The sequence below is a fragment of the Podarcis filfolensis genome, assembly GCF_964270895.1.
Source record: "Podarcis filfolensis genome assembly, chromosome: Z".
Classification (NCBI taxonomy): domain Eukaryota; kingdom Metazoa; phylum Chordata; class Lepidosauria; order Squamata; family Lacertidae; genus Podarcis; species Podarcis filfolensis.
In genome coordinates, this window is record NC_139617.1 from 35,162,854 (window position 1) to 35,187,782 (window position 24,929).

The window sequence follows — 24,929 nt, forward strand, 5'->3', positions numbered from 1 at the left end:
GGGTGCCTTGTTACCTCTGTCTCTCCCAGCTTCAAAAGGATTTGCAAACAAATGTGGCTGATTCCTGTGGCTTTGAATTAGTTAGGCTGAGAGAAGATAGAGGAGTCCAGCTATGCCCGAAGGCTGGCCATTCTTGGTTTGCATGTCCTGGTGCAAATCATTACTCTTGAGGTGCTGACTCCATCCTTCACCCTGGTGCTTAGTTTGTCCTTTTGTCCATAAGAACAGTGGGGCACCCTCCAGTCTTCATGCAGCAACACAAAGAAAGTGTTGTGACTAGAGATGTGAGAAGACATCCCTTTTGGTTCTGCCCTGTAGCTGTCACATGTAACACCGTTTCCATTCCGCTCCTTTTTGTCTTCCACCAAAACTACTCATCTCATCTGCTGTGATGAAATAATGTAACTTACACAATAAATTACGCAGGTGACATATGCTGTCATTACATTATCCCACCGCATTTATTTAATGCAAAGGAAATGCAGTGCAGATCGGGGTGTGTGTGTGTGTGTAGCATAATCGGTTACAGATCATCGGCAGACTGGAAGCAACAACAAAGGCAAATACTGAAAATAATCGCTGGAATGATTTCTGTTCCAGACAAGAAGGCGAAAAAGCAAACTGTTTCAGCAGTTCCTGCTCCTGTTTCCTTCAAAGTTCTCTTGATGCCCCTGGTTGTGACAGCGAGGCAAGCTCACACCAAATGAACAGAGGTTGGATATGTCACGGATTCTTGAGTTGTGATTCCTGCTTCACAGTGGACTAGAGTAGATTACTCTTTGAGTCCCTCCAACTCTACGATTCTATGATCCAGGAGTCATTTTCAGTGCAATCCATGATGTGTGATTTCCTGACAGCACAGCAATATTTTCCTTTGGCTTTGCTTTGAAGGACTGTCAGTCATTCTCAGCACTGACACAAAGCTTTCCTTCCTTGCCGTGGGTCTATTTCATCTCCTTCAGCCTGGCCTTGTATGTGAGCTCACCTTGCCTAAAGATCAGGCTGTTGTTATAAATAACATGATTACATCTCTACTATGGGGTGGGATGCTGGATATGCTTGGACCACTAAGAGATTCACACATTCTAGGGGCCAGGTTCTTTGGCTATCAAAGCAACTCTTTTTTTTTCATAATAAGAATAAGAATAATAAGTAGTCGTCGTTGTCGTCGGGGTGGGGGGGTGAGTAAGATGGCTTCCATTGTGCAGCTGGGAAATCCTTCTTGCTTGTGTTTATATGGGAGACTTGTGGACTTAAGACAACCCTTGCTTTGGAAGAGGTAGAGCTGGTGCCTTTGCTTCCAGGAACCAGCTGTGCACATCAAGGGGAACTCTTGAAGTATTAAAACATTAGTTGGTGGGAAGGGGGCTCTTTCAGGTCCTGCTGCCCCAGACTCAGACAAAAAACAACACTGAGCTACGGGGGACTGGGGGTGTGGGTGTGGGTGGGGTGGGGATAGAGAACAAGTAGGGTGATGTGGGAAGGGGACTTAGCTAATTCTCATCTCTGGCAGGCCGGATCTTCATCTCGGTGAACTTGAGGGAGTACTGCCAGCCTGTCCAGGAGGACCACTCGATGCCATCGGCGTAGGAGCTGTGGTGACCCTTCAGGTACTGCCCGTTCAGGTTGGAGGTGTGGCAATTGCGGTACCACCAGGCCCCGTGGTAGAAGGAGGCACAGTTGTTCTCTGAGTGGTCGTTGTCCAAGTCTTTAGTGGTGAACTTCATGCCATTGTGCTTCAGGAACGAGTCACCTGCAGGGGGAAGGAGTCATTTGTCAGGGTGTGGTGAGGTCTTTGGAAAGGGCCACTTGGTGGACAGGGACATCTGCCCCCCCCCCCAACTCCACAGACAGCCTATTGAAATTTGCTCCAAAAGCTCTGAGCAGGTCCATAAGAACATAAGAAGAGTTTGCTGAAGGAGGCCAATGGCCCATCTAGTCCAGCATCCTGTCCTCACTGTGGCCAACCAGATGCCTGTAGGAAACTCACAGGCAGGATTCTGGCACAAGCACACGCTCCCTTCCTGAGGTTTCCAGCAACTGGTATTCAGAAGCATTACTGCCTCCAACCATGGAGACAAAAGCATAGCCATTTTGGCTAGCAGGTGGCACCAGATCTGCGCTAGGGGTATTAATGTCAACATTATGCGACAAAGTAATGGAAGGCTGAAAAACTAAAGGTGCAGTTTTTGGTGAGGCTAAACAAATGAACAGAACTGTAGCTCTACATTTTAGAAAGGGGTTTGCAATTCAGTTGAAATAAAATTTTGTTTTGTTTTGTTTTACGTCAATAAAACTATAAATATTTGCTTTCTGAGTTAGTCCCTGACAGCTGAGAGCTAAATTCTTCCTTGCAAATTGGACGTTCCGACCTAAATGTTCTTTCTGTCAGGGTGAAATGTCAATTTCTGACCTGAAGTTTCAATTCTGAGCAGCTGTTTTGAAGTGGAAATTTGCCGTTCTGACAGGCCCGATTGCTCCAATGCTATTAGCACCGGTGCTGTTCTGGATATAATGCATGGTATTTTGAGCACAGAGCAAATGGCCTTCCTTCCTTCCTACCTTCCTTCTTTCCTTGTGATCCACGAAGAGGTATATACCCCAAACTTCCACAGCTATTCACAAACACACATCCTCAGTGCACAAATATCCACTGCACATGCATATGTGTTTCCCCTCTCACATACATCCCCTCTGCCCTAGGCACCAGGCAAACTTACCTGCTGTCCCAGAATAGTCAGCAACAGTAACTGGATAGCCATCTTCCTCTGGGTCGACAGAGAACAAACCCACCGAAAATGTTCCATAATGTGCATAAGCTGTGCCATTATCAAAGTCCTCTAGGTCAATGCGCAGCTCATAGCTGGCTTGCGTGGTCAAGGCATGGATCCTCTTCAGCCCTATTAAATGAGTTTCTAATCAGTTTATATGTGGGACATGGATGTGTCCTTAAATACATACATTACTGTTTGTCAGACACTGCATTTTATAAACGAGGAAATACAAACTTTGGAACTCCCTGCCTATTGGCATCAGACAGGTGCCTTTGCTGCACTCTTTTCAGCACCGGCTATAAACATTTTTTTGTTTAAGCAAGCCTATCCAGACATGTAGAATGCTGACATGTTTTAATCTCAGTTTAAACTTCTTGATTTTAATTGTATTTTGAAGACTTTTAAATAGCTGTTTTGTACTTTTTTACTGGTAATTTCATTGTTTTATTTCTTTGTATACCGTTCTGAGAGTTTGATATCTTTGGTTTTTGGGGTTTTTTGCAATCAAGCAGTACAGTGGTACCTCCGGTTGTGGACGGGATCCTTTCCGGAGCCCCGGTTGGATCCTGAGGTTTCCGCAACTGGAGGGACTGCTTCTGCATATGCGCGTGTGGTGAAAGCCGGAAAAATACTTTCGGGTTTGCCGCATTCACATTCTGAAGGATACGCAACCAGAGGTGTGTGTATCCAGAGGTACTACTGTATATACATTTTATGAAATACATAATTTGCTACGTTCTTCTTGGAAGGTGCAGCCTTTTCAGAAAGCAGCTTGCTTAAGGCTACCAAAAATATTAAAAATCAGACCTGCCTAAATATGTGATTGGACGCAGGTGGCGCTGTGTGGTCTAAACCACTGAGCCTAGGGCTTGCCGACCAGAAGGTCGGCAGTTCGAATCCCCATGACGGGGTGAGCTCCTGTTGTTCGATCCCTGCTCCTGCCAACCTAGCAGTTCGAAATCATGTCAAAGTTCAAGTAGATAAATAGGTATCTTCTCTGGCGGGAAGGTAAACGGCGTTTCCTTGCACTGCTCTGGTTTGCCAGAAGCGGCTTAGTCATGCTGGCCACATGACCTGAAAAAACTGTCTGCAGACAAACGCCGGCTCCCTCAGCCAGTAAAGCAAGATGAGCGCCGCAACCCCAGAGTCGGCCACGACTGGACTTAACTGTCAGGGGTCCTTTACCTTTACCTTTTAAAATGTGTGGTGTGCAGATACTGGAGATTCAAGATTCTGCACTGGGTAGTTACCCTTAAGTTACAAGTACGGACATTCTGACACAACGTCAGAAAGAACTTTCTGGTGGTAAGAGCTGTTTGACTGTTGAACTGACTTCCTCAAAAAGTGGTGGACTCTCCTTCATTGGAGGTTTTTAAGCAGAGATTGGATGCTTTAGCACTAGGTGACGCTTGGGGTCCCGTCAAACTCTACAATTCCATGCTTCTAAGGATGTACGAACATAAGAAAAGCCCTGCTGGATCTGGCCAATGGCCCATCTAGTCCAGCATCCTGTTCTCACAGTAAACAACCAGGTGCCCCATTGGGAAACCCCCAAGCAGGATTCGAGCATAAGAGCAGCACATTCCCCTCCTGTGGTCCCAAAGCAAGTGGTATTCAGAAACTGGTATTACTGTCTCTGACTGTGGAGGCAGAACATAGCCATTATGACGAGCTATTGATAGCCTTCTCCTCCATGAATTTGTCCACTCCTCTTTCAAATCCATACAAGCTGGTGGTCATCACTGCATCCAGTGGGAGGAAGTGAAGAAGTCCTTTCTTTGATCTGTCCTGAATCTTCCAACACTCCGCTTCATTGCATGTCCAGAAGTTCCAGTGTTATGAGAGAGGGAGAAAAACTACCCAATTCCTCCATGTCATGCACCAGTTGGAGGTGGGGATGGAAGAAGCCATGGGATATTAAGAGCCCAGCCAACACAACAAGGAAAGCTGCTGTTGGCTGTTGTGTCATGTGCCTTATCCACAATTTTGTCTCACTTCCCAGTCCAAAACTTCTCAGCCTCTGTTTCATGCAGCTTTTAGTGTGGGCCTTCAGAGGCTGAGAGATGGGATTTCATTGCCTATCAATTAGGACTTGCAAAAGCTCCTCTCTAGAGGTGGGTAGTGAGAGGGGAGAAGGAGTCCTGCTGATCATTTCTCAATTAAGAGGTGATTTGGGGAAAGTTGTCATTCGCCGTGAGTGATGACTCCTTCTCTCCCTTTTTCAAACCTCTCCTCCACCACACCTGGTGTTCTCTTTAATTACCAGTAGTTTAAGTTATACATGCAGGCTGCAGGCTCCTTAGGTAGAAATCATCTCCACAACATGACACAACAGCCAACAGCAGCTTTCCTTGCAAACCCCAACAGTTTTGATTCAGAGGTTTCTGCTCGCTGGTGCGCAGCTTATCTAGGAATGGGTCAAGGCTGGCATAACAGGGAAATTCCAAAGTGAACAGGTACTTAGAGCATTTAGGACATTTTGGTTTTGAGAAAAACGCAGTAGGAGGCAACATGATAGAAGTTTGTAAAATTATGCATAACCTGGAGAGAGTGGACATTTCTTCCTTTCTCATAACACTAGAACTCACGGGTATCAAGTGAAGCTGAATGATGGAAAGTTTGGGACAGATAAAGTCCTTCTCCATGCAGCACATAGTTAAACTATGGAACTCACTCCCACAGGAGGCAATGAGGACCACCATCTTGGGTGAGCCAGTCACTGCCTCTCAGCCTGTAACCTACCTCACAGGGTTGTTGTGAGGATAGGATGAAAAGGAGGAGGAGAATCATGTGCACCACATTGAGCAACTTGGTGCAAAAGGTGGGATAAAAATAAATAAAGCCACTTCTCTGCCTCTTACCCAAAGCTGTGATAATAAAGGCCAAGATGCACATACCGAGCCAGTGTTCTCCAGTCAGTTTCCCAAATCCATCCCTGTAAGCTTCCCACCCACGGAAGAAATTCACAGAGCCATCCTCACGCCGCTGGAAGACCTGTAGTGGGAGAAATCAGTGCAGGATTAGTAAGAACAAGAGAGAGTGTGTGTGTGTATGTGTTCACTGGGGGAGGAGGCGGCGGCGAGCCTCCGTCAGCTTTGTCTCTGCCTCCCCCATTCACGGTCCAGTTTGAAGAGCGATGGTGCTGCTTTATCAGATGAAAGAGCCAAGATGCAAACTAAAAACCCCGTTAAATTGGCTAATTATGTTGGAGTGGTTCAGCGAAAGGGACTCTGAAGAGGCTTCCTGTCAGGATTAATAGGGAGGTTGACACTGAAACCAGAAATGTTATGTTACAGATATGACGGCTATTAATTTTCCCATTCTAGGCTATCACCCAGGGAACTTTCTTCCAGCCCGAGGGCCGCATTCTTTCCTGGGCAACCTCCTGGGGGCCGCAAGCCAGGCAAGGGGCATGAGCAGAGTTCAAGGGCACATTCCAGCCAGGCAAAAGCACCCAAGAAGGATACAAAGCCTAGGTAGTATGGAGTGTGGCCTATGGAAAGAAGGAATGGCTGAGGAGGAGGTAAAGCCCGAGGGGAGTCCCAAGGGTTGGATCGAGAGATCTCCAGGGATGCACTTGGTTCCTGGGACTGAGGTTTCCCAACACTGTTGTAGGGTAGTTGGTTTTTTTAAGTAATGTGCAAAGCAGACATAAGAATATAAGATGACATAAGAATGTGCAAAGCAGACATAAAAATATAAGATGACCCCTCCTGGATTAGTCCAGTGGCCCTTCTAGTCCAGTCTCCTCTTCTCACAATGGCCACTCAGATGCCTGTAGGAAACGAGCAAGCAGGATTTGAGCACAAGAACCCTCTCCCCTCCTGGGGTCTTCTGCATCTAGTCTTCAGAAGCATGCCTGCAACCCGTGGAGATTAAGCATAGCCATTGCAGCTAGTAGCACAGCCCTCTCCTCCATGCATTTTTCTAATCCTCTTTTAAAGCCATCCAAGTTGGTGGCCACCACTGCATCCTATGGGAGTGAGTTCCATTTTTTAACTATCCTCTGCGTGAAGAACTACTGAATTGTATTCTGCCTTTTGGATTGCCAGCAGATCTCCCCTTAGCCATGTGTTATCTCATGATTCAGTGTTTTATAACTTGCTAAACTTGCTGTTGGGCACATGACCTCCCTTCAGGTGCCCATGGTCTGGTATTTGTGAGTGGTGTGCCAAGTGATAGGGAAGCCCTGCTGTGTTGCATTTGAACCATGGTGTCTTACAGTCAAACCCTATATAGTGGTGAACACAAACATTTCAAGCTGGCTTTCATTTCTGGGCAACAAAAGAGTTTTGATTAAAGATTAAGCAATAACGAACTGTGCATTTACTGGTTCGCCTTACCCCCTTCTGCTGTGGTTCTCAAATTAGCCAAGTGAAATGTCCTCCTTTTGGTACTTTTCTTGCTTAATTAAACTTTGATCTATGGCGGGAGAATCAAGAAAATACCTCCTGTGTCTGCTACTCACCATTAATTAAGCGTCCATCCCCTGATTTAATGAAGCAGGGGCACATTTTGACTGGAAGGGCACCAAAAGGAAAGTTTACTTTCAGAACAGCTGAGTTCTCAAATCACTGGATTTTCAGCCGTGACCTAAAAGGCCTTTCAAAGTTGCCCATACAAGTACAATGGCCCATCCATTTACTTTAAAGCAGCATTCTGGTGATGGTAACCCTATTTCCACTGGTGATGCCAATATGCCACCATTACCCTCAGGCTAATAATGGTTGGAGGGTTGGAACTGGGGTATTATTTCTAACAGTGGCAGGGAACCCTTTTCTGCTGGAGGGCCGCATATTATGGGCAACCTTCCAGGTGCCAGATGTAAAAGCAGGCAGACGTGAACTTTACCTCCATAAACTAAACTAGTTTCACAGGCACATTGAAAGCTGCTTATACCAAGAGTCAGGTCAATGGTCCATCTAGCTCAGAATTGTCTACACTGACTGGCAGCAGCTCTCCTTCTTCATATGTGTTACTTCAAGACTGGATTACTGCCATGTGTTCTATGTGGGGCTTCCCTTGCATTGATCCAAAAGATGGAGTTAGTGCAGAATGCTGCAGCCCGGTTGCTGACAGGACTGAGACATTGTCAGCATATCACACCTGAGCTCAGAGATCTGTACTGGCTGCTGTTTTGCTACTAGGCCAAGTTCAGTGTGTTATTATTATATAAAGCCCTTAACAACTTGGGACCAATTTACCTGCAGATGGTCTTACCTCATTTATGCCCACTTGACCATTTCATTTGGCAGAACTGGAGCTCTTACAGGTGCCACATAATACCCACCCTGCATTTTTAAGTAGTGTGGCAGCAACTCCCTGCCTATTCGTATCAGGCAGCTGGCTTCATTGTATTCTTTTTAGCACCGGCTAAAAACATTTTTGTTTAGACAAAGGTGTCCAGATGCTTAGAAAGTTGATGTGGGTTTTAATCCGTTTTCAGTCTATTGTTATTCTCACCCTTCGAAAGTATTATGGTTGTTACTTTTCCTTTCTTGTTGTATCCTTTCTGTAACCTGCTTTGAGATTCCCCTCCCCCCACCATTTTATTTTGTTTACAATCAAGCAGTTATAAATTTTATGTAACAAATAAATAAATACGTGGAACGGCAGTATTTTGGGTATAGGGATCCCAAAGAGTATGAGGCTTTCTAGCTTAAAACCAGCACTGGGGGAATCCAACTGGCATCAAGTTGGGAGGTTCACTCATTCTCATTCCATCCATCACTGCGTTCTGTGCTGGACTCAGTTTCCAAACCAAGAAGCAAACAGCTTCTGACCAGCTTACTCTCTGCACATTTGTCCAAGCTTCTATTTAAAAACAAAACAAAACAAAAAACCCACCTAAGCCAGGGATCGCCACCATTTCTGTAGTTCATTTTGCAAGTGTGTGAAATATTTACAGTCAATTGCATTGGGTGACAGGGAGTTGTAGTGTTCTGTGGAAGTGTGTGTGGAGGGGGAGGGGAAGAATTATCTCTGACTGATGTCCTCCCTCTCCTGTTTTCTTCCCATGAGCTGCACAAACATCCCCCACCACCAAACCCTTTTGCTATGGATGATTCTTCCTGAACAGATTCGGGCAATTTCATGCTGCATAAACTGCCCATGATTACATTATTGCAGTATCTGGAGGTTGAGCACCACCGCGGCCAGCATATGCTTCAAAATCCTGATGTGTTTCTGTTGCATCACAATGGAACATTGTTAAGGGGCAGCCAGGAACTAGGCTCCCCACAGTCTTAGTCTGGGGCTGTGTGCTAACCTGGGCAGACAGGAAAACATGGATGGATCTATTTATTTTTTTAAGGTGGGGAAAACAACAACAGGATTTTTCTTTTCTTTTGCAAGGGCTGTACTTCAGTGGGGGAGCACATGCTTTGTACAAAAAGGTCTCTGGGTCTATCCTCTGCATCCTCAGATGCGGCTAGGAATGTCCCTTTCCTAAAATCCTGGAAAGCTGTTGCCAGTCAGTGTGGACTATACTGAGCTTGATGGATGAATGGTCTGACTCAGTATCAGACAGCTTCAGATGTTCCTACTTAATTCAATCAATACTTAAGAACATAAGAAGACCCTTGCAGGATCAGGCCAATGGTCCATCTAGTCCAGCATTCTGTCCTCACAGTGGCCAACCAGATGCCTATGGGAAACTGACAGGCAGGATCCGAGCACAAGAGCAGCACCCTCCCCTCCTTAAGTTTCCAGCAACTGGTATTCAGAAAGCTTTGCTGTCTCCAACTATGGAGGCAGAACATATCCATCATAGCTAACAGCTATCAGCAGCCCTCCCCTCCATGATTTTGTCTAACCCTCTTTTAAAAGCATCTAAGTTGATCGTCATCAGTGCCTCTTGTGGGAACAAGCTCCATAGTTGAACTATGCGCTGTGAACTATGAACTATTCTTCAGAACAATGAGGACTAGAATCTTGTTTATTGTGGCTAGGGGAAGGAGATAGCTCAGTGGTAGAGTGCACCATTTGCATGTAGAGAGCCCCAGAAGAGGCAGATTTAGGGGGGCATGACGGGTTCAGTCGCACAGTGTGCAGAGAGCATCAGGAGCACTGCAGGAAGTAAATTGACACTCGTTCCAGCAACTTTTGCTTGTTGGCCTACACAGTCCTTTTCTGTGGCCCCCAGAAGGCTGTTTAGAAGGAAACATAGACCTTGAGGCTGGGAAGAATTGCCTAGCCCTCCATTAGATGCCCTGCCACAGCTCCGACCAACTTTGCAAGCCTTAGTTTGGTGGCTGTGACATGATGCTCACTCGTCAGGCTCGCCTCTGATCCAAGCAGTACTTACCTTCTAGAATTAGAACCCTTAATTTTTATCCCTGCATTGAGCGCTTGAGAAGCTGCCTTCGCTAAGCCCCTTTGAAAGGGGCTTTGGGCCTGAACAGTTTGACGGCTGAAGGACACTTTTGCTGGAAAGGGGCCCAAAGCTGATTGCTAATGGAGAGCTTTTCTTGGCTCCCACATCAGTGGGGCATGGGGAAGGAGGGAAGGTTATGGGAGCAGGAGATAATGCAAGCTTCTTCATTAAGCTGCTTTGACCTCAGGCTGCAAAGTAGGCCAGTTGTCCACGGCACTGATGGAGGAGGGTTTGGAGGGGCTTGAGTTGCATTAGCAGAGAGCTCTCCCTCGCTCTCATTCTCTTCTCCGCAACCGTCCATGTAAAGGCCTGATTACACAAATGCCTTGAGAGATTAGTGGCCCGAACAGCTTTGGTGATAAATGCCTCCTTGCTGATTATCCCCCTTTGTGGAGGTGCAGAGACAGCCATGCATGGACCCTGAAGTGGCGCACAAAGCCACAGCCACAGTTCCTTTGCCCCTCAATATGACGTGTTATTTTTCCTCCCCCAGAGCTGATTTCTCTGTAGCCATGTGGGCTAGAAACCTGAATCTGAAATCAGGGGAATTTGCCATCCCTTTTAATCTTGCCATCAGTACGTCATATAAGAAGGTCTAACAGGATCCAAATATGTCTGGTCACAGCCAGGGAGTCCCAAGCAGATTAACACAGCCATCAGGAGGAAAAGGGGCTGTGACGTTTTGCTAATAGCTAAGGTGTTGCAGTTGGGTCTGTATCCCTGAGGACTTAGTTTTATTGCTGGATCACAAAGGGAAAGCATTCATAGCTTCAAAGACAAGGGTCAAGAACTCAATACTCGAGTGTTCTATTCCAGGGTCAGAAAAGAAATTGATATTGTTTGGTAAGGCTGCCAAGCTATGATTGAAAAACCAATGGCTCCTTAGGCAGTTCAGAGACAGGCTGTGCTGGGTAAATCTGGGGAATGGTGGCTGAATACTACTAGGGTATCAGATTCCAATATCATTTTCTTCATAAAAGATGGCTTTACACACAAGTTCACATCTGCCCACCCCTGGCAGGGCCACGAAGAGGAGATCAGAATTTTCTGTTTTAAATTGAACACACTTTAGCATGACATCTCAAACTAACCATAAGTCTTAACTATGGTTTGTCAAAAAAACCAACCTTGTAAACCACAGTTTGAAGTCATCTTGTTCATACAAACCATCATTAAGATTAACCACAGATTATCCATGTTCAGGCATCACAGCAACCAGTCAATGGTACAAAATGGACACAAAGCTTTTGAAATTCTTGCAAGCTGGGCCAGGCGGTGGGAGGATGCAAGCACCCAAGATCACTGCAACTTGTTTTTGTTTAGCGTTGCACCTGGTTGAAGCCACAAGGCGGTTGGCAATAGTACTGTACTTATTGTAGGCAGACTACAGGAATCCTGTCTATAGGGCTTACTTCTCTCCTGATTCAACCCCAAAATTTACATGTGTTGGTTTCCTCTCCCCTCCGCCCCGGAAGTGATCAGTTGTGACCTTTCTGAAGGTACTTGCACTCCATTTGAGCATTCAAGCAATTGGCCTCAATGCCCCCCCCCGCACTGCCCACAAATCATCCAGAGGGTGACAGCAACAGTTTTAATAACCAGGGACCACTCGAGAGTGTATTGCTTTGATACTGCATTAACTTCACAGGAATAAAGGACTGTCACTTATGCGTCACTGCAAAAGAGGTGCACATATATTCATATACTGTGCATCTGCTCTTTTACATGCATAGGTCCAGATTTAGACATACCGTAATTGCTATAATTGAAATAGACTGCATTTCACCCTAATGGAGAAGGCTGTGACCAGGTGGCCTCTCTGCCTTCCAGGTGCTCACCACTGATGGACAACCACAAAGTCCCTTCCTGCTCTCCCCTCTTTGGGTCTGCTAACTTTACAGCCCTTCACAGCCCTTCAAAACAGAGCATTGTCCTTCAGCCTTCAGTCCCCAGACGTTACTGGACCACTTCAGCTCCCAGCATCCTCCCAGTAAGTAGAGAGAGAGAGAGAGAGAAACATTTTTCAGGCTCTCTCACAGCACTAGAATTTATGGACAGCTGATTCAGGAAGGATAAAAGAATTTTTCCACACAGCACATTGGTACACTATGGAACTTGCTCCCATAGCAGGCAGCGATGGCCACCAACTTGGATGACTTTAAAAGAGGATTAGACATGGCTATCAAAGATTAATAGCCATGATGACTGTAGCTCCGCCTCTGTGGCTGGAGGTGGTAATGCTTCTGAATAAAAGTTGCTGGAAACCTAAGGGGGAGATTGCTCTTGTGCTCAGGTCCTGCTTGCGGGTTTACAATTGGGACACCTCTTTGGGATGACATACAGGCCTTTGTTCTGATCCAGCAGCCAAGTTCTTCTGTTTTTAATTTTGCGGAAAGCTGATCTGGGTACTGTACATCCTCACCCCAGAAGTTACTTATTTGTTTATTTCATAACATTTATACACTGCTTGTTTGGGTTTATGGTTTTTTTTAATATAAAAAGCCTGTCTGCTCTACAAAAGATAAAACAGAAAAATCAATAAAAACATCACACCCATACAAAAGTTAAAATACTAAAAGAGATGAAAATCACCTCAACATTCTAAGCATCTGGCTAGGCTTGTCTAAACAGGGATGTTTTTAGCTGGTGAGTACAGTGAAGGCACCTGCTTGATCTCAATAGGCAGGAAGTTCCAAAGTGCAGGTGCTGCCACACTAATTCACTGAGTTGTAACAGATGTGGAATGGGTATTATGTGGCACCCTCAGCAGTGTCAATTCTGCCAAAGCAGTTGAGTGCGCACATGTTGGGGACATTCCAGATTCAGGTGAAAGAAGATGGTTTTCTCATTGTTAGATTCTATGCAACAGGTATGCAGCAACTTTTTTGTGGAACATTTGAAAAAGCCTGTTCTTGCTTTTTCTTACTAGATTAATTGGGTTGTATCCAGTGCTATTATCCTAGAAAAAGAGGTGCTGGAACTCTCAGTGAACACCTCACTTGGAAGGGCATATTTTAAAAGTTTAACAATCCTTTACTACATCCTTTACTACATATTTTGAGACTTTAAAACTCTGCTGGGGTTCTCTCAACAAAGAGTATGGGCCTCAAACTTGGATCTTGGCATCCAGGAATTCTCATTTTCTCCCTCTTTTGCACCAGTAAATATTAGCCAGTCAGTCCATATGCCAATGTTTGTCAAGTTCAATGTACTGATGGGCTTAACATACGAGGTAAATAGAACTAACTCTCTTCCCTGCTTTGCTGCCTGGGGGCAATTCTCACTCGCTGCAGGCGAGTAGCTATTTCAGAGCCTCAAAGAATCGTGAACGTTCTGTACATATTTTTTTTGTTGTTACACATCTCCCCTTCTCTTTTCACTTGGCTTTCAAGCTGCAGGTGAATTGTGTAAGTTTTTTGACCAGTAACTAGACCTTTTAGAGTATCATTGAAACAAGAATTGGGGTAAAAATACAAGTCAAAACCAAAACAGGAAACATAAATGGCCATGTCTGGGGGGATATTGCAACCCACTAGTTAAACACTAGTGTCACTTCTGAAAAAGAAAGAAAGGAAGGAAGGAAGAAAAGGTGTCATGACAGTGCAGTCAAACAGAATTGACACAGAGGGTCAAAGGAGCAAAACCTAAGTTTGTCTTAACATGTTAGTGATGTGTAAGAGGTTCTGTCAGAAGCCTACCTTGATTTCTTGTACAAGAAGAAAATTCTCTCTCCTTCACTCATGAGGTTCTGGCTATCCTCAAAAGTCCATGTTGGGACTGAGAGAGCTGGATTGGAATTGATCATCTGAGGAGCATAATGTAGAATCATAGAATTGCAGAGTTGGAAGGAGGACCCAAGGGTCATCTAGTCCAGCCCACTGCAATGCAGGAATCACAGCTAAATAATCCCTGACAGACGACTACACAACCTATGTTTAAAGACTTCAGATGAAGAAGCTAAAAAAATGAATTTCAAAAGGGACAAATGTAAGGTTCTGCACTTAGGCAGGAAGAAGCAGCTGCACAAATATAAGATGGGTGACACCTGGCTTACTAGCAGTACATGTGAAAAGGATTTAAGGGTCTTGGTAGACCACAAGCTTAACATGAATCAACTGTATGATGCAGCAGCAAAAAAGTGCTGGTACTCACCATGAAGTTGTTACAGCAAGTGCCACACATTTAACCAGTGCTTTACATCTAGGAAAATGGTGCCGGTATTGCGGAGGATGTTGACAAGCTGGAATATATGCAATGGAGGGCAACCAAGATGATCAGGGGGCTGGGAACCAAGCCTTACGAGGAACAGCTGAAGGAGCTGGGTATGTTTAGCATGGAGAAAAGAGGATCTGAAGGGTTGTCACATGGAAAACTGAGCAAGCTTGTTTTCTGATGCTCCAGAGGGTAGGACCTGAACCAAAGGATTAAAATCCCATGAAAGGAGATTCTGATTAAACATTACAAAGGAGTTTCTGACGGTAAGTGCTGTTGGACATTGGTGGCTCTCCTTCATTGGAGGTATCCAAACAGAGATTGGATGGTCATCTGTCAAGGATTCTTTAGCTGTGATCCCTGCATTGCAAAGGTTGGACTAGATTATCCTTTGGATCTCTTCCAACTCTACAATTCTATGATTCTATGGTCAAACACACTGGGACCCTGCCAGAGAAGGGCAGGAAATAAATTTGATGATGATGAAGAAGAACAATGGGATAAGTGAAGGCTATTGTGGAATGCTCCAAAGGTGTGGACAAAGAGTTTCTGCAGGATATGGAAGAGGACAGCAAACCAATGCAGGGATTTGAAATAGGATATTTATGATTATAGGTGGGAACAATTTTGGCAATGAACTATTTGATATTGCCATGACCAAGGAAGACTAGGAAGCAGCAATGCAGCAGAAGGCAAGCAGAGTTCTAAAAGATGGAGAGGAGATGGGTTTTTGCAAAAGTGTGTAATTTATGTAAGAAGTTCACACACAATGCTCACAACAGGACCAAATGAGATGGAACAGACCTTGGCTTGAGTGCCATCGAGACCAAAATGGAGCATAATTTGCAGCTTGTCCTACCATAAGTCTGAAGCCCCGAAATGCATTTATCTGGGCCCTCTTTCGCATCTTTGCCCTGCGTGGTCCGTCTGATGCTCAAGGTCTGGATTTAGCCATGACATGTCTAGCATGCTGACAGACTTGTTGAGGCATTTTGCTGCCAGCGTGTTGCCTTGATGTTAAAACTATTTTCTCCTCAAAGCTGAGAGGATCCTGCTGACTGGGCTGGCTTTAAATAGGCACATAAGTATTGGAGTTATCATCTCCCACTGCCCTTTGAGAAGTCGCTGTTTCAGTCCTTGGAGCACTTTTGAAGCTGTGAGAAGGTACAGAGAAAGGTGGCCTTTCTTAACCTTTTCATGAGTGACTCCATCCTTTTCTCCTTCAACTCTTTTTCTCCAACCCAGATAGCAGTGAGGGGGAAACAGGGATGAGGTTGCCATTTAATTTTAATGATTTTATTAAGGTTATGTTATTACAATTCACTGTCAAAACTATTATATATGAAACATTCTTGTTTCCTAAGAAGAAAAAGAATGAAATATAAAGGGGAAAGAAAAAAGGAAGTGTATAAGGAGGGGAAGAGATCAGGAGTTTTTTTCCAGCCAGAACTCGCCAGAACTGTTCCAGCATCTCTCAAGTGGGCAATACTGCCATTATAAGAGAACAAGGGAGGTGTTCATAGTGAGTTCCCGCACCTCTTTTTCTTGAAAAATAGCACTGGAAGGGATAATAGAACAAACAACAAAAAATCTATAGTGTTGTGAATAAATTAAAGGGGGGAAATATATAATCATTTACACTGGCATTCCAGAAATGTAAGAATAAGGCCCAACACGGCTTAATAAATTTGCTTTCTTGATTATTATGTATTGCATTTTTATTATACAATATTGTTATGAGGGGGTGTGGCAGACTCCCCATAGTCTCTACATTCAGTGGAGTGGCAGAATCTGAGCAAAATCATAAATTCCTGAATTTAGCAAGAGCTGGGAATAACATCAGCAAACTTCTTCATGAAGCCAGCTTGGTAATGCCTTGCTGGGGGTGGGTCATTGAAGAAATGATGGCGCTGATAGCCAGCTGTCAGCCCTCAATGGAAGTCATCAACCAGGCAGAAGGCTCTGCCAGTCACAGAAGGAAGTTGCCAGGGTAACAAGGGAGGTGATGTCACCACAGGAAGGGAGGGTGTCCTTTTACAACTGATGATCTGGGAGCAGGGGTTTCTGGGAAGAAGGAGCAGGAAGTGGGCAGAACTCTATGCAGGGACTGAAGGGCAGCAAGCTAAAGGGCTGGGCTGGAGCAGGCCACTAACAGAGAGACGTGGGGATGGGGCTTAAGGTGCCTCTAAATCCAGTGCTGCGCTGCTTGGAAGGACAACCCCTCTTGGGATCTCTCTCTCTCTCTCTGTCTGTCTCTAACTCAGGTGTAAATATGTGTGAATAAACCATATTTCTAAGACACTGCAGTCTCCGTTGTGCCTGATTTTCCCCAAGTAAATGCAAACCCTGGTTAATTTCCAAGAACCTTGAAATCTCTTGCTGCCACTCAGTAGAGGTTGGGGTGGCCGGTAACAATATGTAAGTTTTATAATTAAGACAGGTTTGCCAGGTTTTCCTTAACTGATCAGATATGGCAAGAGGGTCTTTATGTTTCTACGTTGGGGCAATACACTGTTTTGCTGTTGTTAGCGGTGTAGTAGTCAGCTGGAAATAAGTACTAATTACTTTAGAGTGAAGCATCAACAGGAGAGTTATTTTAAGGTTTCTCGGGAGACATTGTCGTTTAATTTGAAAAAGCGTGTGGCAGGGGGGAAATGGCTGCCTTCGCTAATTACAAGTGCATCAGAAAACCAATTCCTCTTGAGCATCATATCTTTTGTCAGAAGGGGAAAGTCTAAAAACATCTGAAGTTGCTTTATACTGAGTGAGACCAATGAACTCAGTCCTGTATGGGCGGACTGGCAGCAATTCACCAGGAATGCAGACATGAATCTTTCCCCTGGCCTACCTGGAGATGCCACTGGAGATTAAGCTTGGGACCTTCTGCATGTAAAGCAGATGCTTTACTACTAAGCTACCACCTGTCCCCTAAAAATAAAGTAAGATTCTAGTCTTCATGGTTCTGAATAAAAGGCTGAATTAAATAAGAACACAGGTCCATCAGGAGTGCTGTTGTCTGAACTCACTGGCCACAGCTCTCCAGGGTTTTGGGCAGCCCTAGCTGGAAATGTTAATAATAATAATAATAATAATAATAATAATAATAATAATTTATTTATACCCTGTCCACCTGGCTGGATTTCCCCAGCCACTCTGGGCGGCTCCCAACAGAATATTTAAAATACAATACAATGTTGGGGATTGAACCCAGGACCTGCTCTACTCCTGAGTTACTGTGGTCACACAGATTGAATCTCAGGTGCTCCTTTTTGCATGTGGCGCAATGTGGATTTATGTGGCTTGTGCCATTCTTTGAATCCATACAAAGCTTGCATCCAATTTGTGCTCAGTTTATTTGTCAGAGGAGGAAACCAGCAAGCCCTCAAGAAGCTGCGTGAATCTCCTTCCTCAGCATGTCATGGGCTTCGCTGGCAACCTGAGCTGAAGATGAAGAAATTATATGATCTCATCCAAAGGGATTTATAGAGCAGCATGAGCAATTTAACCTATGTCCTGGCTCCCAGTAGGCTTTCAGAAACTGTGGAGTGGGGAGCATGTTGACACAGTGTGAGAGACACAACCTGTTTATATCCTGATCTGGTTCAGACAAATTGATTTGACTGTCCTGGAGTAAGCATGGGTTAAAAAAGAGAAAATAGCCACACATTTATCAGAGCAGTTCCACAAGCAGGGCTACTGGAGTAATTGTATTTGGTTCAAATTTAAAGATCCGCCTATCTAATTTGCAATATGTGAGCCAGTGTGATGTAGTGGCAGATTAGGGCCTAGGACCCAGGTTTGAATCCCCACTTGGCCATGAAGCTCATTTGAGTGACCCCGGGCCAGTCTCTCAGCCTAACCTACCTCACAGGGTTGTTGCGGGGATTAAATAAGGAGGGGGGGAGAACCATGTATGCCGCTTTGAGATCCTTGGAAAAGAATGTGGGATAGAAATACAACAAATAAACACAGTTATTGATCAGCATCCACAGTTAAATTTTGCAACACACTTCTCTGGCCAAATGTTGTGTACAAAAATGCATATAATAGGGTAAAGTGTGCATAAATGTGTGGAGAGTAGTCGTGGATATAGCACACCCAAGTGCATTTTATTGTAACTTGTGTGGATTCAAATGAAGGTACAAATAAATAAATGTACAAATATACATATAAATAAATGAATGTTAAATAAATAAATAAATAAATAAATAGCTATTTTTAATAGCTAGCTAGCTGTGTGTGTACATAAAAATGTATGTTTTGGGGAAAATCCAAACTTGGCAGCAGGGCGGTTGGGAAAATGAGAAAGCGAGAAAAACAAAAACTGACATCCTCATGCGTAAGTTTCCTTCCTTTTTAGTTTTTCTTGAAGAGCTCCAGAGCCTTCAAAACCCACCTTTCAATTCCTCCCTCACACACTGATGTCTGCTCATTTGGGCTCACCTCATTTATCTCACAGAATTGCCTTAGTGAAACTCAGGTTTCCCGCCTTAAAAAATATATATTAAGAAAATAGCTTTAAACCTTTTAAGAACTACATCGCCAATCACTATCTGCTCATAGGATCCCATTTCGTTGCCCTCACAGAATTGCTCTTGCTACATGTTCCTGAGGATCTGGGTTCAGTTTCTCACAATTTTTTGTTTTTAAAAGAGCATCAGGGTGTTCAACAATTGCAGGCAAAATTTGAACATGCATAATTTCCCCCTCCAGTAGAGAGAGGAATTTCTGGTATTTCAGTAACTGTTAAACACAGAGAGAAGCTCTGACAGGCAAACAATACAGCTGGTCACCAACAGGGACTGTCCCTCTTTTGGACACAAAACTGCAGCCCTCTCCCCTCATCCATAAGGACCTAATTCTTGCTCTCAGCTGAAGCTGGAGTTTCCTAGGCCCCATCATCCATTCCTTCACACAGCTCTCTGATTCCTTAAGCCATGGACTTAAAGAGACACTGGGTAATTTGCTTTTCTGGAAAGGTGCCATTCACAGCCAAGCAACCGCCTTTTCTAACTCATGTCCTCATTTTCTAGGGTAACAAAGGGCCTACAGGTTATATAACTGCAACTATCAGGATTATCAAGTCAGCTTTGTATACTTGGATTTTTTTATATTGACTTTCTCCAGTTTCACCTTCTTAGAAACGGAGGTGAGGCCTGGTTTGGCCTGGCCTAGTCTGACCGATGAGGGATTCCCTTAGTCCTCTCACAAAGCACCAGCATGCTGACTCTGCACAAACAACTTGCTGCCTTATTTATTGGCACTTATGGACTACTTGTCTTCCTACAGATATAAAAATGTAAGGCTGCCAACGTGCAGCCCCCATTGGAGGAGTTGTAGTGCCACATCACAATTCTGGATTTGCGTGAAGTTGGTGGGCAGGGGAGCAAAAGAGGAGGCAAGTTTTTAAATGGTGGTTTTAAACAACAGCATGGGTTTAAATAAAGCTGTTTAATGTGGTATCGTAGTGCTTTAAATGTATGGCGTGAATGTGATCTTTAGTCAGAGTCACTTTCAAGATGATCAATGGCCTGGAAACCAAACATTATGAGGAACAGTTGAGGGAGTTGGGTTGTTTAGAGGAGACGAAGCGGAGATAGGACAGTCATTTTCAAATATCTAAGCTAAAGGGCTTTCACATGGAAGATGGAACAAGCTTGTTTTCTCCTGCTCCAAAGGCCAGAACCCGAACCAATGGTTTCAAGTTACAAGAAAGGAGATTCTGAATAAACATCAGGAAGAACTTCCTGGTAGTAGGAGCTGTTCAAGAGTGGAATGGTCTCCCTTGGGAGGTTGTGAACTCTCCTTCCTTGGAGATTTTTAAGCAGAGGTTGGGTGGCCACCTATCATGGAAGCTTTAGCTGAGATTCCTGCATTGCAGGGGGTTGGACTAGATGACCCTGAGAGTGCCTTCCAACTCTACAATTCCATGATTCTATGAAATGCAAAGTGAACAAAATTTATCCCTATCCCTATCTGGCAGGAGGAAAGACAGCAAAATAAAAATGTTATATTGTTTATTCAGATAAGCCAAACTATCCCAGGCTTTATTTTCTCACCTCGGGGTAACCTGGCTGTCCGTAATATCATGCCCATGTGATTTTACCACACACCAGGTGCAGAAGGTGTGATAAAATGGTTTGCCTCTCTGGCAGCTCTTAATTTTACAATCCACTCTCATTTTCAACCCAAACGCTTCCATCGCCACTAGCCACAGTGTTGATGGCAGAGATTGTGTCTGCAAGTCAAGAAAAATGGATGGGTCCCAAGTGACACCCTCTGCTTCTCCTCTTAACTAACGAGCTGCGATCGAGTCCCCAAACAATTTGTTCCAACAGGTCTTTTGCTCCTGACCAGTGTCTATAATAGATGTGTGCGAGATTGGCTTGAGCAGAGCAGGGAGAAGATATTATTCACATCCCTCATTTCCTCATGAAAAGGGTGCTGGGCAAATCGTACATGATGTTTTGTCAGGGATCTGGATTGGAGGAGCCGCCATGAATCAGGCCTCTGACCTGGCGATCGTAGTGTATGCTTGTAGACATCTGCCAAGCTGTCACCAGCATCACACTGTCTCCTGGCCCTGATTTCAGTAGAAAGACATATGCAGATGGCTCTGTCATGTCACCATGGCTACTGAAGTGTAGGTGGGTTCAGGCATAACCTAAAGACCAGATTTCAGCTCAAAGGGATTTATTGTAGCAACAGGAACAAGACTGACAGGGCCCAGTATATATATCTTAAGACGGCTCAGGCGAAACACAAACTCCACCTGTGATAGGTTGCCTTAATGCTGCAATTAGGGAATCACAACACTGGCCTATCTCAGCAGGGATTGGTTGCCTGCCAGCTATTAACAATGTTATTGGAGGGTTTTAGACTCCTCTCTGTCTTTTGTTATGCAGATGGTTCCTGAGCTCCTAGGCCTGTATTGCATGGATACAGCCTAGCTTTGGTCTACAGTGCCTGGATACATAAAAAGCTTCTTAACTGCCCACCTTCCCTGTAGGCCCCAGTAAACAAAATATGATCCCTCACTCAGTTTTCACTATGCAATCATTTAATATGTAGAGTTGGAAAAGGTTCAGAAAAGGGCAAGCAAAATGATCAAGGAGATGGAGTGCCTCTCTGATGAGGAAAAGTTGCAGCGCTGGGGACTTTTTAGAGGAAAGACGTTAGAGGTGGCATGAAAGAACTTTATAAAATTATGCATGGCATGGAGAAAGTGCAGAGATAAAATTCTCCTTCTGGAAACTGGAAGATTCAGGACAGATAAAAGGAAGAAATTCTACATGCAATGCAGAGTTAAACTATGGAACTCACTCTCACAGGAGGCAGTGATGGCCACAAACTTGGATAGTTCTAGACAAATTCATGGAGGATAATTTTATCAGTCTTTATTAGCCAAAATGACTCTACCTCCACTGTTGGAGGCAGCATGCCTCTGAATGCTGGGTGCTGGGAATCACAAGGGGGAAGAATGCTGTTGTGATCAGGTCCTGCATGCAGGCTACTCGCGGGTCTCTGATATTGCTGACACACACAATGTCCCTTTATGGATATGCCATCACGATGCATGAAAATAAAAAGAGCCAGAGGCTCAGCTATCCCAGCATCTTGTTCTCACAATGGTCAACCTCTGGGAAACCTGCAAGAGAACCTGAGTTGCAATAGCAACTCTCCCCTCTTATGCTTCCCAGCCACTGGTATTCAGAATCAAAGGAGGGAGAAATCAAAATAGCTGTGTTGGATTAGGTATGTGCCATTTAGTCCAGCATCCAGTTTTCACAGGGGTCAACAAGGTGCCTCAATGGAAGAAAGCCTGCAAGCAGGACCCAAGCACAACAGCACTCTCCCCTCCTGTAGCTTCCAGCAACTGGTATACAGAAACATTGCTGCCTCTAACATTTGAAGTAGATCATGCCCAATATTTCCATTATGGGTAGTAGCAGCAATGCTCCTTCCATGGCTGTGTGTACAGTGGACACTCGGGTTGCGGACGTGATCTGTGCGGGCTGCACGTTTGCAACCCGCAGCTGTGCGTCTGCGCACGCACGGGTTGCGATTTGGCACTTCTGCGCATGCACAAACTGTGATTTATCGCTTCTGCGCATGCGCGACCGCTGAAACCCAGAAGTAACCCGTTCTGGTACTTCCGGGTTTCAGCAGTCCATAACCCAAAAAAACGCCACCTGAAACATCTGTAACCCGAGGTATGACTGTATTCCTTGTACACCATTTTGAGATCTGAAGAGTGCCAACCTGATCGTTTGACAAGAGTGATTTTTCTACCACTTCTTAAAGCCAGTTCTCGGTATCAGCCTGTCTGTAGGTATCTCCTACTTCAGCTAACTTTCTGACTTTTCGAGTTCTCGTATGAAGCTGCTCTTGTCACGATTTGTGATTTTTCTGCTCCTGTCTCGTTGCCTCACTGTTTTGGCATTTCTTCAGCCTCGTTCATTAATGTCTCCAGGCTGGCGTTGTTGACACAAACCAGCCCCCAATCTAGCATCTTTGCCATAGACATGAATTGCTGTGATGACCCCAGCGCTCTCTGGGAAGGTCACATCTATGACTCTCCTCCCAGAGGGGAAACTTGTTAAATTTCTGCCAATGACTTCATCTTGCCTTTAGAAAATGGCAGGTCAGGAGATGGAATTGTGTGTTAAGAGCCACTGATAAACCTTCAGTCACACTGTTGTGTCTTAAGTTCAAACACCCTTAGGGCACATGCCCCGAAACTACTTCATGTGGATCAGTTACTTCTTAATATCACTTAGCCACCCTGTTATGTTCCTGGGTACTTCTGCCGATGAACTCTTTAGCCCAGCTGAAAGTTTTGCTTTCTTGCCATTTGCTGAAAGTGGAATGAAAATCTCACTACTTCATTAGCCAGTAATAGTGATCTAGTTCTGAACTTTTAAGAAAGTAACCTTTTAGTTTGGCAGCACCCATGGTTTGGAACTCCCTGCCTATTGACATCAGGCATGCACCTTTGCTGTACATTTTTCTGCACCTGCTAAAAACGTATTTGTTCTAACAATCCTGTCCAGACATGTAGAAACTGTCATGTGTTTAAATCTGGTTTTAGCTTAAACTGTTGGCTTTAACAGTATTTTGATTTTTTTAACATTCATGTTTTCAATTTTTTATGATCATTTTAATGCTTGTTTGCAAACTACATAGAGGTTCTACCTACAATCTAGTGGCACATATGTTTGGAAGGGCTCAGAGGTTGAGCATGCGCTTTGCATGGAGAATTCCCAATGCAATTTTCTAGGGAAGGTTGGGAGTGTCCCCTGCCTGAAACCCTGGAGTTGGTTTGGGGAGAGTCAGTGTAGACAATATTGGGGTAGATGGACCAACGTTTTGACTCAATATGAGGCATCACTTCCTATGTTTTTATTTCAATCAGCTCCTTATTCAGAACCATGAGGATTAGGACCTTAATTCTAGGGAAGGGCTGTACCTCAAGGACAGAACCATGTTCAATCTCCAGGTACAGCTGTTGGTAAAATAGATGAATCAGTTGTCTGAATCCAAGTCTAAAGCACCTTCATATGTACACAGGTGCTGCGCAGGAAATAAACCAGAGCACTCTCCAAGGCTGGGCTCTTCTTTCTGGGAAACCACATTTCTCCCCTGAGCTCAAAATGCAAGACAGAGCCATGGGCAAAATGAGGGTATGGTCTTGCTTATAAGAGTGTTGTGGGTTCCTAATGAACTGTGAGAGTCTTTCTCCATGCACAGCTCTGCCCCCACCTTCTCGGCTATCTGCTTGTCACACCAAGCCGCAATGAAATCTAGAAACTAATTTTATGCCTAGAGATAAACAAACAGAACATCTAACCATGCTGGCATACAGACCATCAAGTTTAGTACACAAACGCTGCTTTTTATGTGTGCTCCATTAATAATAAAGTTGGCATTATCGCAATATTTTGCATTTACTCTTGTATAGATTTATTTCCCATCTGCTCCTCTCCAGAAATGAGTTTATTTTACATCGGCGTGATAATGCCAGGGAAGGTTTGTTTTATGTATATTATTTCAGAACCCCAAAACATAGAACCAAGTACAGTGATAGCAATGCCATTTTTTCTTCGTTAAGTCCTACCTACTAAAAAAATAAAAATCGAAATCTCATTCCATCTGTGTTATTGTTGAATCCAACTAAGTTCTAGTTAGAGTAGACCCAGTGAAATTAATTACAGTGGAATCCAACTCCCTTCAGCCCCAGCCAACATAGCCAACAATCCAGGTTGATGGAAGTTGTTGGCAACATTCATTCACAGCACACATTTAAAGCATTATGATACCACTTGAGACAGCTGTGCCTTCTCCAAATAATTCTGGGAGCTATAGTTCATTAAGGGTGCTGAGAGTTGTTAGGAGACTCCCTTTTCCCCTCACAGAGCTACAATTTCTAGGGTAGTTTAACAATCTGTGAGGGAGATAGGGGGTTTCCAAACAACTCAGCACTCTTAATGAACTACAGCTCCCAGAATTCCTTGGGGGAAGCCATGACAGTTTAAAGTGCCATCACTGCACTTTAAATGTATGGCATG

At 44.4% G+C, this 24,929-nt stretch overlaps 2 protein-coding genes across 3 annotated transcripts in view; both read right to left on the reverse strand.

Moving 5' to 3' along the window:
- QRFP (pyroglutamylated RFamide peptide) overlaps positions 1–24,929 on the reverse strand; it is a 135,938-nt gene that overhangs the window by 23,927 nt on the left and 87,082 nt on the right. The gene's annotated exons all lie outside the window — the stretch shown is intronic.
- Positions 438–24,929, reverse strand: part of FIBCD1 (fibrinogen C domain containing 1) — a 69,316-nt gene continuing 44,824 nt past the window's right edge. For both annotated transcript variants that reach the window (XM_083596467.1, XM_083596468.1), the window contains 3 exons: positions 5,672–5,768; positions 2,721–2,900; positions 438–1,753 (listed from right to left, as the gene is read on the reverse strand). In XM_083596467.1, the coding sequence (XP_083452593.1) occupies positions 1,494–1,753; positions 2,721–2,900; positions 5,672–5,768 (537 nt within the window). In that variant the 3' untranslated portion in view covers positions 438–1,493. The remainder of the gene's footprint in view (positions 1,754–2,720; positions 2,901–5,671; positions 5,769–24,929) is intronic.